At 40.4% G+C, this 15,585-nt stretch overlaps 2 protein-coding genes across 2 annotated transcripts in view; one reads left to right on the plus strand and one right to left on the minus strand.

Moving 5' to 3' along the window:
- The window catches only part of LOC307019916 (catenin delta-2-like), a 195,494-nt gene extending 190,573 nt beyond the window's left edge, over positions 1–4,921 (plus strand). Inside the window, exons 21-22 of the mRNA XM_079651016.1 lie at positions 1,203–1,279; positions 2,148–4,921. Coding sequence (XP_079507142.1) covers positions 1,203–1,279; positions 2,148–2,411 — 341 coding nt within the window. The 3' untranslated portion in view covers positions 2,412–4,921. The remainder of the gene's footprint in view (positions 1–1,202; positions 1,280–2,147) is intronic.
- Positions 4,922–7,828: 2,907 nt separating this feature from the next.
- Positions 7,829–13,202, minus strand: ankrd33bb (ankyrin repeat domain 33Bb; the record flags this gene model as incomplete). The annotated part of the gene is made up of 5 exons (XM_079651106.1): positions 7,829–8,473; positions 8,566–8,729; positions 8,849–8,989; positions 10,594–10,723; positions 12,714–13,202. 5 exons carry the CDS (start codon positions 13,200–13,202, stop codon positions 7,829–7,831), a joined length of 1,569 nt encoding a protein of 522 aa, XP_079507232.1.
- Positions 13,203–15,585: the final 2,383 nt, after the last annotated feature.

The raw sequence follows: 15,585 nt of genomic DNA on the forward strand, positions 1-15,585 counted from the left end.
GTCCAGGCTTTCGTCATCTCACGCCTAGACTACTGCAACTCCCTCCTGGCTGGTCTACCTGCATGTGCCATCCGACCTCTGCAGCTCATCCAGAATGCAGCGGCTCGTCTGGTCTTCAACCTTCCTAAATTCTCCCACACCACGCCGCTCCTCCGCTCCCTTCACTGGCTTCCAGTAACTGCTAGAATCCACTTCAAGACAATGGTACTTGCGTACCATGCTGCGAATGGATCTGGCCCTTCCTACATCCAGGACATGGTTAAACCGTACACCCCAGCACGTGCACTCCGCTCTGCATCAGCCAAACAGCTCGCTGCACCGGCACTCCGAGGGGGACCCAAGTTCCCATCAGTAAAAACACGTGGGTTTGCTATCCTGGCTCCAAAATGGTGGAATGAGCTCCCCATTGACATCAGGACAGCAGAAAGCTTACTCATCTTCCGGCGACGACTGAAAACTCATCTCTTTCGACTCCACTTCGAGCGATAGAATTACTAACAAAGCACTTATATACTAATAAAGGACTGGCTTATCTAAAGCCAGTTGAGTAGCACTTGGCTCTATGAAACCTGATGTACTTATATGATTCTGTTTTCTTCAAGTTTGTACTTTGTTGGTCGAACGCAATTATTGTAAGTCGCTTTGGATAAAAGCGTCAGCTAAATGCAATGTAATGTAATGTAATGTATCAGTGTAAATCGGAAAGAAATTGAACAAATTAGAAATACGCTGTTGAGACAGCCAGATAGAGCTTACTAAAGGTCAGACTTCACTATCTGAAAAACAACAGCTGAATATGAATTGTGTTTCTCTTTATTCAGAAAACTATAGGGAGTGTTTGTAAGTCTACAAGTGGGATATTTATGATTAATACAATGATTTAATGCATTTTTTGTCATGGTTTTCAGAGAAGGTTTGGTATTTCATTGTGCAATATTGGCACGTTTCTCAGCCTATCAGTAGTTATGTGGGGAAAAAGTAGCCCTTAGTTATTCCTAATCATCATCATCATCATCATCATCATCATCATCATCATCATCATCATCATCATCATCATCATCATCATCATCATCATCATCATCATCATCATCATCATCATCATTCATTGTCATTTTGCTTCTTATTCTTAATTTAAAAAACGCTCCTGAATCAGTTTCGGAGCAAGCATCCCTCTGAAGTCCTCATCTTCTCTGTCCCTGCAGGTCAAATCCCCGGTGGGTCGTCCACGCTGCACAGAGGAGCATATGTGTCGCCTACCGATGACCTGAAGTACAATCAGGTACTACAACTTTAAATACTAAGAACTATGAATATAAACTATAAATGTTTAAAGAGTCCCATATGGGTTTTATGAATACTATAGAAAATTGCTCCCAAGGTTTTGCATTTGATTCTGAATTGTTGCCAATTGTTCTAAAAGCCTTTTATATTGCCCATCCCCCTCTGGCAGACATATCTGATGCAGGTTTTATCTCTAAATGTATGACTGGGCATTCTCAAAGCAATGCTTATCCAATTTGAGATAATAGTTTGTTCCGGGATGTGTGCAATATCAGCTTTGGGTGAAGTTTGGGTCTCAAATCTTCAGCAACACCAGTAGCTTAAGTAGGGGCAAGTTCAAAAGACGTGGGTACAAGCACCTTTGTCTGGTTTAGACTTTTGTCTGTCATTAGCTGCCATTAATCATTGGAATTGATTGTGTCATGCTACCTAGCAATATGTAATTGATACATATCAACCTGTTTTCGGATTTATAAATCTTAATTATTTGGGTGCATTATTTTCAACCACTCAGAATTTTCAGAAAGTATGGTCAGTTTAGAAGTCTTGTCCATATCCTCATGTCATGATGGTTTGGACCAAGCCTTTAGCGTTGGTCGATTGGATAAATTCATCAGCTTTTGGAGATCTTACTTGGCCGTCGCCATTTTTTCTTTTTTTTTTCTTTTGTGTTGAATGATAGTCTGTACCCAAAAAGCGATTAAAAACTGCGCTCAGGGAGAAAGTGATATTTTCACACCTAACTCTGTGAAATTAGGGTCTATTTGGAGAAAAAATAAATTGCCAGTTTCATAAGATTTCTCCCAACCCTAATCTGTATCAGAGCTGTTCTGTCACTGATGATCTTTGCCTTTTTCTTTTGACAGATCTCTTCTCAAGGCCTGCCTTCAGAGCCCTACCCTCCATTCCAAAACCCTCCCCCACCCGATGGTGTCAACTACGAGGACCAGGCCTTCTACGAGAACCAGGTCCTCGCGGGAGGGCGCCCTCCCCAGGGTGACCTCAACATGCACCTGCAGGGCCTCAAGTCCACCGGCAACTATGTAGACTTCTACTCCGCCTCGCGGCCCTACAGCGAGCTCAACTATGAGACCAGCCACTATCCGGCCTCACCAGACTCCTGGGTCTAAGGGGAGATGAGGGTGGAGGGTTAGGAGGAGAGGATGGATGGTGAAGTGGGGGGGTTTAAATAGAGGAGGAGAAGATCAGAGGACAGTTTCCCTCCATCCCCATCCTCCCCTGTGGTTCCTGAGTAGCATCATAGATAGCAGGACAACAGAAGGGGAGGATGGAGAGCAGGAAAAGTGAAAAACTGAGAGTCCTTTCAGAGACATCTGAGGGAGGAGGGGAAGTGGACAAAGGAGGACCAGAAGCAAAACGGAGGAGCGGCCATGCATGTGCATGTACACCACCAACAAAACTGACAGACACATTTTCTTTCTGTGTTTAGTTTGCGATCAACTACTGCTAGAAGGTTCAGCAGACAGAAAGGCCTCCTGCACCTAAGGCCTCTTGATACAGAATGTAAGAGAGATGGATATGGGGGAAGAGAGAGAGAGAGAGAGAGAGAGAGAGAGAGAGAGAAGGAAGAAGTGGGGAATATGTGGAGGAGAAGAAGGACAATGGAAGAAAAAAAATGAATCAGTGGACTCAAGAATGGACGTTTTTGGATTGTGAATGGAACGTGTGAAAGATACCCAGGAGAAAGCTGTATATATGTGTTATAGCGTCATGGCTTTTAGTAATGTGAAGCACAAGAAGCAGAGCTGTAAGACATGTAGGACGTCTGTCACACACACCTTTGTTTCTCTATGGCTTCGGTGTGATGTATCCTCCTCTGGGCGAAGAACGCCTCAGGACTTTGTCATTTGTAACAGGTTTTTAATTTTCTTTTGTTGTGTTTCTACTTTTTTAATTCTGGTTGTATAGTATTTGACGTACACTGTACATTTACGGAGATGCATTGCGTACTGTACATTGCACTATTTTCTGTGTCATGTCAGGCCTTTCGCCATTTGGTCAACCTTCACTTCCTCAATAACTCTCCCCCCAAAAAACGAAAGAAAAATACACACACAATATCTGCACTCCCATAATTCATATCACAGCAACTGACAGATGTCAACATGTAAAATATTGGATATGAATGGGTATTAAGGCATCAATTCTGATAGGTCATGGTGCTCTTTTAACTGCCCTATGGATGGATTTCACGTTATTACTGACCTTTAACATTTAAGCAGCTTTTTCTGTGACAATACTCACATTATTTTAGGCTAGCTTTCGTTTATTGGTGGCTATCTCGTCACATTTTCACCCCCTAAATCCTCGTTTTGTTCCCATGAGCGCCTCCTTTGAGTGAACTGTGCTCATTGTGTATATAACCGTGCCAAACAAGGGTTGCTTCCCCTCATCTGTAGAAGGGGGAAGGTTAGGGGCGTGTTAAAGGGTCCAAGTTCAGCTTAACGTCCTTGCGGTTCTAACAATGCCAGTTTGTAAATGCTTTGGTTTTTCTAAACTGTGTTTTACTGGGATGAAACCTGCCTAACTGCACCAGGACTGGAGAGAAAACATAAAAAGAAGAAAAAAACGACAAAAAAAGAAGATCACGGAGGGACTGTGACGGGGGCGGAGCTAGGCTTCCCCCAAAGTTGTACAAAATTAGTTGATTTCTGTGTTGTAAAATAATCAATGTTTGAAGTACAAAAAAAAAACTTTTCTGAGAGATGGGTGGCAATTCTAACTTCATGGTAGACAAAACTGTTAATAGAGTACGGATATATATTATATAAATATAAATATATACTTTTTATGTGCAGATGTGGATGTCACTTATAGCAGCAACATTATGGAAAAAATACTTGTAAAAAGAAAAAAAAAACATCTACATGTAGGAATTTTGTTCACATTTTTTATTTCCTGGTCAACACACTAAATTGTCGACTTTGTGTAGTAATGTTGTTGCTATGTGGAGTAGAGTAGACCAGGGCCCAGGGATCCACGTTGTCACTGAAGCAGTCCGAAAAGGTGCTACGTACAAGTATTTCCAACATGTCTGTATTTTAACTGTGCACAAAATGTATGTTCCCCTTGAGAACCATTGGTTATCGGCCAAAAACAGGAAACAGTCACGAGTTTGATTCTTGTATTTCCCATGCATGAAAACACAAAGTTCTGATTAATTAGTCTAATTATGCTAAATAGCAAAAGTCAACCCATGAGTGCATGAGTATTTGTTGTTGGTACATTTGAAAACTAAATGGTGATTTTTTTAAAGTGAGAATGGCTAAATTGTTATACATGACAACAGACCCTGGTTCTCCCTACCCACTGCGTTTTAGAAATCATAGAGGTCATCTTCTGATGCTTGAAAAATAACTCATAATGCAACAGTCCCCCACAAAAACACTGGATGAACAGATGTATTGTGCTTGTGAGTAAGCATCTGGAAACTGACAATGTTATGTATGTCCTTGTGATCCTTAGGCAGAAGAACCTAAGTAAGACCTGTATGGAGATATAACGTTGGTAACCTTTTTGTTGCTAGACCAAACGTGTTTTAAAAAGAGAATTGTGAATCTTTCTATTGCCTCAAACAGATTGCAACTGCTCCAAAAAATATAAACGGACCATCGAAGAACCTCTGATTCTGGGAGTTGTTTGTTCTGTTGCCAAGAAGAGTCTATACGGTTATGTTGTGCGTGTTTTTAAAAAAGTATTTCTGGTGCTCTATGTTTCATCATTAAATATGCATAATGTAGGGATGTAAAGTATGCAATATTCCTAAAGCATGGCACAAACTATTTGAAATTATTTTTGCAGCCTTTGCATTCCTCTTCTTAGTCCAATATGCACATTTACTAAGACCTGAAACTTGCTAAACAACTCACCCGTCTCAAGGAAAATGATATTGCTTTAATTTTACAGTCACTTATCTTCAAATGGAGCTGAAGTTCTAGGAAGATACAAATGTTTGGGCCAAGAAGAGAAAAAGATTCAAATGGGCCAGAGAACAAAACGTGAATCAAGAAATGTGAAATGTGACAGGAGCAAGAAGGTAAAATGTACATTATTTCCCAATTTGAACTAATGTTGCAAGATGAATTTCTGCATAAAACTACACAAATTAAGAAATTTCCTTGAACTTGTAAATGACTGAATGGAAGAATTGTGCTTCCTGTTGCACTGTCGTTAGCGGAAAAGCCATACCAGTGTGCAACAAGACCAGCAAGTGATGCTTGGTAGGGAAGGAAAACAAAAACATTTTTTAAATTACATTTTCCAAGGACCAAAGACCAGAACACATTTGAGAGAAAAGACCAAGATAATAGAAATGCTTTGAGACTTGGCTTCAGTATTACAGCCCTTTAATTTAGGTGCTTTGGGTTTGAACATTGTCTTAGTAAATTGCTCTGTATACTCCATTATTATATTGAAGGGAGAATAATTACATTGTATGAACATGGTCTGGAGATTCTAGTGCAGCCTCTCAGACTCTGAAAGCTTTCCAGTACTTCAAAACAGAAGAAACAGAAGATTAAGCAATTGTTTTAATGGCATAAGAGAAAATCTATATAAAGGGTCAGGAGGGCTCTCTAGTGGTCATTCGAGAAACTGCACCACATGGTCGGGTGGCGGCCATTTTAGTCTCTGAGGCCTGTTCTGCATGGCTCTCTGCAGATAGATCACCACACCACAGGCACAGATTTTTATCTTTGAAAGCCAAAAGATAGCGCAAATCTTTTTCATTACATATACACTGTTGGAGTGCAGAACAAAGCACGGATGAGGCGTCAAGTCACAGCACCAGAAAAGAGGGAAGGCTGGTGAGCATCTTTTTTTCCTTATCTAAGGTAAATTACTTTTTCTTGCAGGACATCATCCCTGCTGAGGTAAGGAAGTAAATGATGTTCTATCTGCAGTGTTTGATCAGCCAAACATATTTAATGGTTCCTAGGACAGTTAATTCTAAAAGCTAAGCTTGTGTTGGCATCAACCAAAATGACACCTATGAGTTCCAAATGTAGTTAATCAGTAATCCTACACGTGACTCCCTCCAGAGTCTTTGTCAGTTTGCTTTGAACTTTCTATACAGTTTTCCTACCAAAACAGTTAAAGCAGCTAAATTGTTTTACAGTCATTTTATATCTTTAACATAGGAGTGTCACTAAGAGATTTGTTTTTATTGAAAAGTATTTTTCAAATTGTGAAATATTCCTGTATTATGCTGTTAAAGAAAGACAGTAACACATTTACATTATCTTATTAGAGCATGAGTTGCAATGATATCAAACAACTAATCAACTACATAATATGGAGGTTGAACCAAATTCATTATCTGAAACAGAAAGAGCTGAGTAGAAATACAACTAAATGAAGAACAGCTATACCAGGATTGTGAGTTTTGACATTTTAAATTGTTGTTGAAAATGGGTTTGGGGCTAGATTGCGCCAATTGCAGTTTGGAAAGTGAGGCAGAAAGTTACTTTTCAGTTGGGTAGCCTCGAAACATTTCCGCTTGCAGATATTGGGATGTTTTTTTTTTATTGGTAAAAATTGAATTTATTAGCCTCCAGGGTTTTGGTAAGCTCGTAAAAAAACTACAATTTTGCATTTCATATAGTATACCAGAGAAAATGATCAACCCTTCAACAGTATCAATTCAAAACAGAAAGTTGCCATGTCACCATTATTAAGTCTCCATGGACAATGAATTAGGAAAAATGCCATGGATGATACGGATGACAAACCCCAAAAAAAGGTACAGATATTTACCAAAATATGTAATGCACTTCGCTTACTGACATTTTGTAGCCTTATATTACATGTCTTTGTATTTTGTAGAATTCAAATACACATGGATTCAATAATGAATAATATATAGTGGACCTCCACTTCTCATAGAGCAGGAGATGCCCACAGTACCAGTGTAGCTGAGGACTATCTTGTGATTATTTTGGAAGTCAATAAGTCACAGTCTAGCACTAAGCTGTTTATTTTTGGCTCTGCCTCCCCACTTCTCCACAAAGCCGTAACAAAGCCTGTGTGAGCTGGCTCCTCAGCTCGGCTGTCAAATGCCGCTCACAAATACCTGTTGTATATGTATCAGTGCAAAATGACTTCTTGGCTTATTCCCGCAGGCTCGCTGATCCCTTCCTGTGACAATCTGCTGTCACAGCCAGCCACCAATCTTCATTTGGCCGTGTCGGAGCTATTCTCTCCAACCTGTAAAATCCCACGACTTGTTGTCACCTTCCTGACTTTTCAAGCCCCATTTCCCCCCTCTTAAAATGTCTCTCTGGCAATGTTTTCCTGTCAAAGTTCACTTCAACAACTACAGTTGTCCTGTAAATGTTCATAATGCCTCACAAATACATAATTTGGACTAAATAGGAAACAAGGCAACAACTCCAACAATGGCGAGAAAACCATATTGAACCTTTTCAGTTGTATTTACATCAACGGAATCCTTTCTTCATTGGTTTTCCTAGAACTGCGTAAAGTGTTGTCAGGGTTTTTGAAAAAGACACCAGTACTCCCATTTCCCTCATCTCCTCCTTATCTGAGGTAACATTTTTTGCCTCTCCTCCTCCTGCCTCCTCTCTATTCTCTTCATCTTGTAGTTCCACTTGGGGATCTGTAGCTGGTTGTTGTTCCTTCTCCGTTTGAGTATTTCGGGTAAGTAGCTTGAAGACGGCGCTTTGCAAAGCCTCAATTTTGGCACCACCGTGCCTGGCCGCACACTGTTCCTCCTCAGCAGATGCAGAGGCAGGAGGCTCGCTCGCCTCATGGCCAACGTGGCCACGTCATTTAGCAGAGGCTGCAGGCTGGCCCTCCGATCCAGCACTTTGGGAATAAGAAGGACCTTGGAATTCTGGAAAAATCTCTTGTAGTTGTTCAATCGTTCCGGGCCCATGTACTTCAGCTCAGAAACCCGTTGCTTCCGCAGGATCTCCTGCACGTCCTGACGACGCTTCCCGAGACACGGGGGGCTGCCTGGACACACTGTGCGACAAGCTGTGGCCATGAACGGAGAGCAGATGCTCGTGGTGACCTGGACCATGTGCTCAAAAACTCCATCATCGACAGGGTCTACCTTATTATTAATGTAAAACCTATAAGGGCAGCACGAAAATAAGTCCATCAACCGCTTCTTGCAGGACTTCGGCTCCTCGGACTGGGCCGCCCGCTCCTGCACAAGATCAAACGTTACAGGAATCATCAGTTTAAGGCATTATGAGGCGCATTCAATAGTAAGAGTGTAGTCATGATGGATTTATTGACCTCCAACATGGGCCACTCCAGAGAGAAGGAGTCACAGAACTGCTCAGCACAGGGCCTTGCTATCAGCCGTTGCATCAGATAGGCCGTCTCATATCGACCAGTGAAGAGAGCCCACTCCCTGGGTGTCAACTGGCGGCCATTGTCCCGAGCCTGAATATCGCCTCCTGGAAACATAAGGAGATATACAACTGCTCAGTGCAAGGGAGAATCTGGGAGTAGAGCTGTGCTATAAACGGTGTGGCCTTCCATTGGCTAAGATTATAGATCATAGTGTGTGCTCTACCAGACAGCATGAGAGTCCTGACACACTCGGCCCGGCCCTGCATGGCAGCCTTCATCAGCGCTGTGAAACCGTGACAGTTCCTCCTCTCCATGTCCATCCCTGGAAAGTAATTGAGCAGGTAGTTTGCGATGTACCAATAACCTGCAGACCAGGAGAGAAACACAGACTTGTGTTACACAGCTTTGCAATGGCAACTATTATTCTGATGTATCACCCACATTTTCTACATTTCTACCTTTTCACTTATTTTTTCAGTCATTATAACAACTTTCCAGGAAAAGGTTTTGTATGTGTCCATGTGTGACGTTTCACTATAGCTAAATTCCCTTCTGTAAGGGAGGAGCACCTAGTGGTAGGCTAGCCGTCATGTTTCAGTATACTTGCGTAAAGGCTACTAATCATATTCGTTCATCACATTCATTAGACCCCTCACAAATATCTTTGATACACATGTGAAGCTACAATGTATGTTTTTACAGAAAATTGCCTAGTAAAAATTATTCTATGACATACTATATATATTATAAATTATATAATATACTATAACAAAAATGTGTTAACTGTGCCATTATGTATGACTTTTGAATGACATTTTTATGGCATACTATATGACCTTATATAACCTTTTTGTGACACGGTCCAGATAATGCTTTTGATTCAACCAGACACAACACAGCACGTTTAAGAACTGTCCCATGAGTGTCTCTCCTCTTAACTTAAAATACGCTATAGTGTATTTTGACAGAACACAGTTGAGCGGATGCACCCAAAACTGTCCTTTCATAACACACAAGGGGACGGGTAATAACCGGAAAAGCATGGCATGGGACCTTTAAGTCTTAAAATGATATCCATGTATTAAAAATAATAGTTTTATTTGATGGATTTGTGAATCTTCCCTTACAAAAACCAGTGGCCTTGCCCATAAAATGATGAAATTCCAGGCCTCTTGATACTGGGAGTTCACATCTGAGGACCTGGATTTATTACCATTATACGTCTGGACACTTTCTACCGTTTTTGAAGGCTTTCAGGAAAAAAAAGCTTTTCTCCTCATATGTATTTGACCACTCCACTGCAGCCTGGGCCCACAGTCTTGGTCACCTGTTCCCCTGAGGTGTTGCAGAGTACTTTTTCATGAAGGAAGATCAATACTTCTTTTAATGAAGCAGAAAATGAAGAGGAGTCTGCAGCTATTCATCACAGGACACAAAGAGCCATTCATCATCATTAGCAGATGAGACTCCGGGCCGCTGTGTCTGATACATATGGCTGCATCACTATGAAATTACTTACCGTGGTACTTTTTATTGGCAGAAAAAAACTGTGATTATTGCAGTTGAAAGCAACGGACCTCATAATATGATCTGTGCTTTATTTTGGACCCTTTCTTACCCAATTTGGACTAAATTTGCTACAGTATCAATTGTTCCACTCTAAAGTTGGGGAATAGATCACAGAACGCATCTGAACATAGGGAGGATGATCAATTCCTTGATGGTGACAAAATTAACCACTTACTTATTGGTAGCTTCTAAGTCTCGTTCAGAAATGTTAGTAGTATCAATATTCTTGTCGAACTCTACGTTTTTTAACTTGACAGGGCAGAAGCTCTTGATTAAGTTCAGTCTGTGTATGTCAACACAGTATATGTTGGTCTAATCAGGCTAAAATAGTTAAAAGACCTGTGTCGGCGTTCCCACATTGTGAAAGGCATTTTAAGAATTCTAAAGAGGTGTGTTTACCTGCTTGTGCTGCAGTAATGAGAGCGGTGTTGCCCTCGTTGTCCTGCCAGTTAATGTCCAGATAGGGGCACTGGGACAGGGCGATGACAATTTCCACGTAGCCATGGTAGCACGCAACAATCAGACCAGACTGAAATGAACAAAAAAGAGTGCTTGAGTCTCTTCTTCTCTCTATGTCTATGATTTGTTTAACTTCAAATTGGTTTCCTGGGGCTTAAGGATAGCTTATTTATGGTTTATCGCCATGTTTCCAAGACCAAATCATTTTAGTGATTTTCATTCAAATAACTAAGAACAGCAGTCAAGCTGCCTAAAAGCAAAGTAGAAGGCTTTTTTCAGTGTGAAAAAGACAGATTGTGAGTCTATAAAATACTGTTATGTCTGGGTAAACATGGGTTTCCAACTGGAGTGGTCACTTGCTGAGCAAAAGATTTCCAAAATGGCTACTATCTGGTTAGCTCTTATTTAAAAGGATAACAGCTATAAAATCAGAGTTAGTGTCAGTAGCATTTTCACAGAAAACACATATAAACAAAGGCCTCAAGGGTTGCATTTCCATGCTTCTAGAAACTGGATAGCGGAGTATTGAGCAACCAGTCTGTGCCATTTTTTGGTTTTCGGTCAAGTCCTTCATCCTTAATCTCAATAAAAAACGAATAGACCAGCATCTCCCATCTTTTGCGAGGTCAAATGAAATGTTCTTTTATAAAGGGGTATGTTGGCTTTGAAGAGAGCATGGACGGATATAACCGCTTTGTCTTTGCAAAACCAAACTATCCTTTAAAGGGAGAATAACTGTGGCATCTCTGAATTGCAAACAAAGAATAACAATAAATGATGCCTTCTGGGTGTTAATGAAGAACCTCATAAAATACAGCTATAGAGTTGTTTGACATATTATACCTGTGTAGGATATGACAATAACATAATTTCAAGGCGGAATACAAGGACATTTTATTCAAGCTTTATCCTTAGGGTGACAAATAAGTTAGGAGTTTAAAATGATGAAAAACATGAATGTGTTCAAGTTTGTAGGTGAACCCCAAGACTGATACAAAGTAGAAGGTTAGCATAGTCAGCCTGGTTCTAATATATCATAACAAATATTAAAGATATCACACGGTTTTACGGTTATCTACAGATCCTTTTGTGTTAAGGTCTTTTGTTGAATCACACTACAAACAGTGAGTGGATTGACTCAACAGGGATCTGAATCAATTGAAAGTTTCCCAACATTGACAACAAGTCACTCACAGGACAGTTGGTTGGTAAAATTAGGTAAAAGGGCAATGCTGATTAAGGTCTTCATACCCACAACAAGCTTGATCATGATGAAGTTAGCGTTTAGCTCAATATGCCAATAGCATTTATCTCACCTCGTTAATCATGTCTTATGTCAGCATAATGCTGTGTTGACAAACTTCAAGGTTTTCTGAAAGACAATTCTGTGACAGTTCTCCAGGGCAATCCTTCTCTCCAGCTGTGTAAACATGCAGTAGCTCAGATCAATCTCTTAGCAAGCCCTTTAGAATCTGAGCCCTAACGGCAAACCGCTTCTCTACAATGTCATTCCTTTCCGTACTTTAAACTACCAATCTGTCATCCGAAGCTTAACCAACTGCTCTGAAGCCTTCTTCAGGATTTGACCATTATTATGGTATGAAAATCATCTGGCTGATTCATATCTTGATTAAGTTGTGTAATCTATTTTAGTTGCCGTATAGTCTGCCGAAACTTGTATTATAAGTTATTATAAGTGACTGTGCAGACTATTACAATTGAACTACATAGTATTCCCCTAAACCCTATGATATTAGAAAATGAATGGAAACCCATTTCTGCCTGTTAGGCTGTGGCTCAGTGGATAGTGTGCAGGACTTCAAATCAGAGGGTAGCAACTTTGAGTCCCACTGCAGTCAGCATGTCATTGTGTCCCTAGGCAAGACACTTCACCCCAAATTGCTCCTGTGGGGATTGCCCACAGTACTGAATGTATGTAAGTTGCTTTGGATAAAAGCGTCTAACAAATGACATGTAATGTATATAATTGAAACAACAGAAGCCAGAAATGCATGAAAACCAAGTTTTTCATTAAAATGCATTGATACCCAAAGACCTACTCTTTTGTTATGATCTGTCTCTTTCACTTCCTCTTCGGTCACTCCTTGTCTGATCATAATCTTGACTATGATGGAGTTGTTGTTGCAGCAGGCCTTATAGAATGAAATAGGCTCAGGGCTGGCAGGGCTCGGGGGGCGGTCAGTCTGAAATGGACTGTCTGGAGGATAGAAAGAATCGTCTGAGGCAACACTTTGTGTGTCCGAGTGATCCGGGAGGGACTCAAAGTCCAACTCCTCAAACTCCTGGTAGACCTCATCCTCATCCTCCCAATAGTTGTGCGTAAAATCCGCTTCAGGATCCTCGTTACATTCCTCTTCTGACACATCACTCTCTTCCCCAATTTCGTCAATAGTGGTGATGGACATTGAAGGTATATCCATAGCCCCTTTATCAGTTCTGAACGGAATCTCACCAAGTCTGATGCCTCCGGAAACTCCATTCTCCCGAATCTTTGAAACTTCACTAAGTTCCTCTGTTATTAACACCATTTAAAACCTACCCAGCCCCAACACACTTTAAATTCTAGGGCTGACGACCTAGAGTTCATGTCCATAGGCCTGATGAAGTAGTTGTCTTAACATACCCGATAGAATATTGATTGCTGCCAGGCTATTGACCTCCAACTGTTTCCATCTCCGTCAGGTTTTCCAAGAGACAGGGGTTCACTGGAGATCACAGGGGAGGCATAAGATCTTCACTCATGCTAATCTTCCAACATTTTCGGATAAATCTCCTCAGGACACCATCCAGTTAAAGAAGATCTAGAACTCCACAAGAGAATGTCATCAACGAAGGTTTGTTCATATGCTTGATCTGAGGTAGTCACTCATTACCAATGAAGATCGGTATTTGCAAATGACAATTTCGACAAGTTACAAGATGTTGAAGAGTCACTGTCCATTTCCATGTGACACTTCGCATTGAACCCAAAACCTTGTACGTCAAAGGTTGTAATCATGGCTTCAGTACCCAGACAGGCAGCCTGTATTCTTGCAGTCTTGTTGAGAAGTTTCAAGTAGTCCACTGGTAAGTAAAAAAGAGCAGGTGTCTTGGTTGGAAACAGTCACAACGAAGAGCAATTAGTCGTGTGGAGAAACATTGAGCCTTCTTAGACGACGGTTGGCAATGGGATGACAGAGATATTCTCTTGAACTAATGCATGATAATCCTTTTAGTCGCTCTCTCTCTCTTGCTCTATCTGATCTCTTGTGTTCCCCTCCCTTTGACAAGACAGTTTCAATTTTTTCTGTAGAAATACAATAAAGTGGAACATAGACGGTACATGCACAGAGGGAATGTTTTTTTAATTTTGTAAATCCTCTTTCTTACTATCTGTTTTACACAGGGAACAATCTGAGGAAGTTTAAAACAACTAAGAATATGCAAAGTTAATGCTACAAATCCCTGAACATTCATGCTAATGTTTACAGCAACGTTCATATTCTTTATTTATGCACCATGACATCAAGTCAAATTCCTAGTATGTGCGAACCTACATGGCAATAAGCCTGTTTCTGATTCTGATTCTGATATGGTTCGTTCTGAACTAAATATCCTCATTAGAGAATTACTATCATCAGTACAAGGGGTCAGGCAAGTCCTACCCATCCCCCTCTCTTGTTTCTTCTTCAGTTGCACTTAACACCGCCAGCTTAAATTGGATTTAACGACCAGTGAAAGGACTGGGATCACCCTGAACCCTAAGACATACATTTTTAAGAATGCAATGCCATTCCTTCAAATCAATAGGACTTACATTTTTGGGAAAAAACTTTTTGGACTCTACAGTAAGAATAAAATGCATAACATAATAGAATGAAATGAAGTAAATTAAAAAGAAAGCAAGTATGCTGCATGTATATGGAGTCAAGCATTACTTATTTGACTTGAATTGACAAGTAAATAATCAATTGTGAAATCTTATCTTATCTAATCTCTGCATTGAAACCATTTAATCGAAATGTATGTGGTTTGAATTCCCCACTTTCAAAAGGTTACCACCGATTCATAGAATATGGTCATCATTCAAGTGTCCAATGTATACACATCATGACTATCAGGTCATTCAAATTCAAAAATCCCAATTCTATTAAAAAAATGTAAACATTCAATAACGGATTTTGTGGCTGCTTAGGGGCTGTAGAAAAAAGCCGAAAATATAATTATGTATGGTAGTTGAGGATCCCAATAAAGGGGTGCTCGGAAATAAATCTATTTCCCATGGTCAAGAACTCAGACTGTTAGACTGATTCGTGACAACTGCCTTATGCAAGGGTTTGCCACGAGGACACAGTCTCAGTGTTTGAGTCCACACCGAGCCAACATCAGGTACACAAACACTAATCTCTCGTGGTCAAATCCTTCCTTTCCAGAAACACATTGTACCGTTCTACCCTTCAATTGAACTTTTAAGGAGGTTAATTAATTATTTAAAGTTCTCTTTGACCAACGTCTGCTCTAGTTGTTTAATGACTGGTGTTATATTGGAGAATCTCGTCACGACACAGCACTAATCTCTTCAGAGCGCCTTAAGAAGGAACAATCAAAGGCACTTACTCCATGATTAGATCGTCATAAAAAGATTGACCCCAATGTGTTTGTGAAAAATGATGTACGGGTTGGAAAAATCAGATTTAGCTTCACAGTAAAAATGCTGCCAACACTCCTAATCTGAACTTTACTTTCTCAACTGTTAAGACTGTTAGCAGGAGAGTAATTGGATTTATCAGAAATAACCCATCATCCTGTTCCTAGAGCTGCGCTTTCTAGTATCACAATGTTATCCTTAATCGGAACTGGGCTGTTTTAAACTTCTGATGTTTGATTCCCACACAGATTTAAAATCTGTATTTGTGATAAATAAATGGTGTT

This window comes from Notothenia rossii (genome assembly GCF_949606895.1).
Source record: "Notothenia rossii genome assembly, chromosome: 9".
Classification (NCBI taxonomy): domain Eukaryota; kingdom Metazoa; phylum Chordata; class Actinopteri; order Perciformes; family Nototheniidae; genus Notothenia; species Notothenia rossii.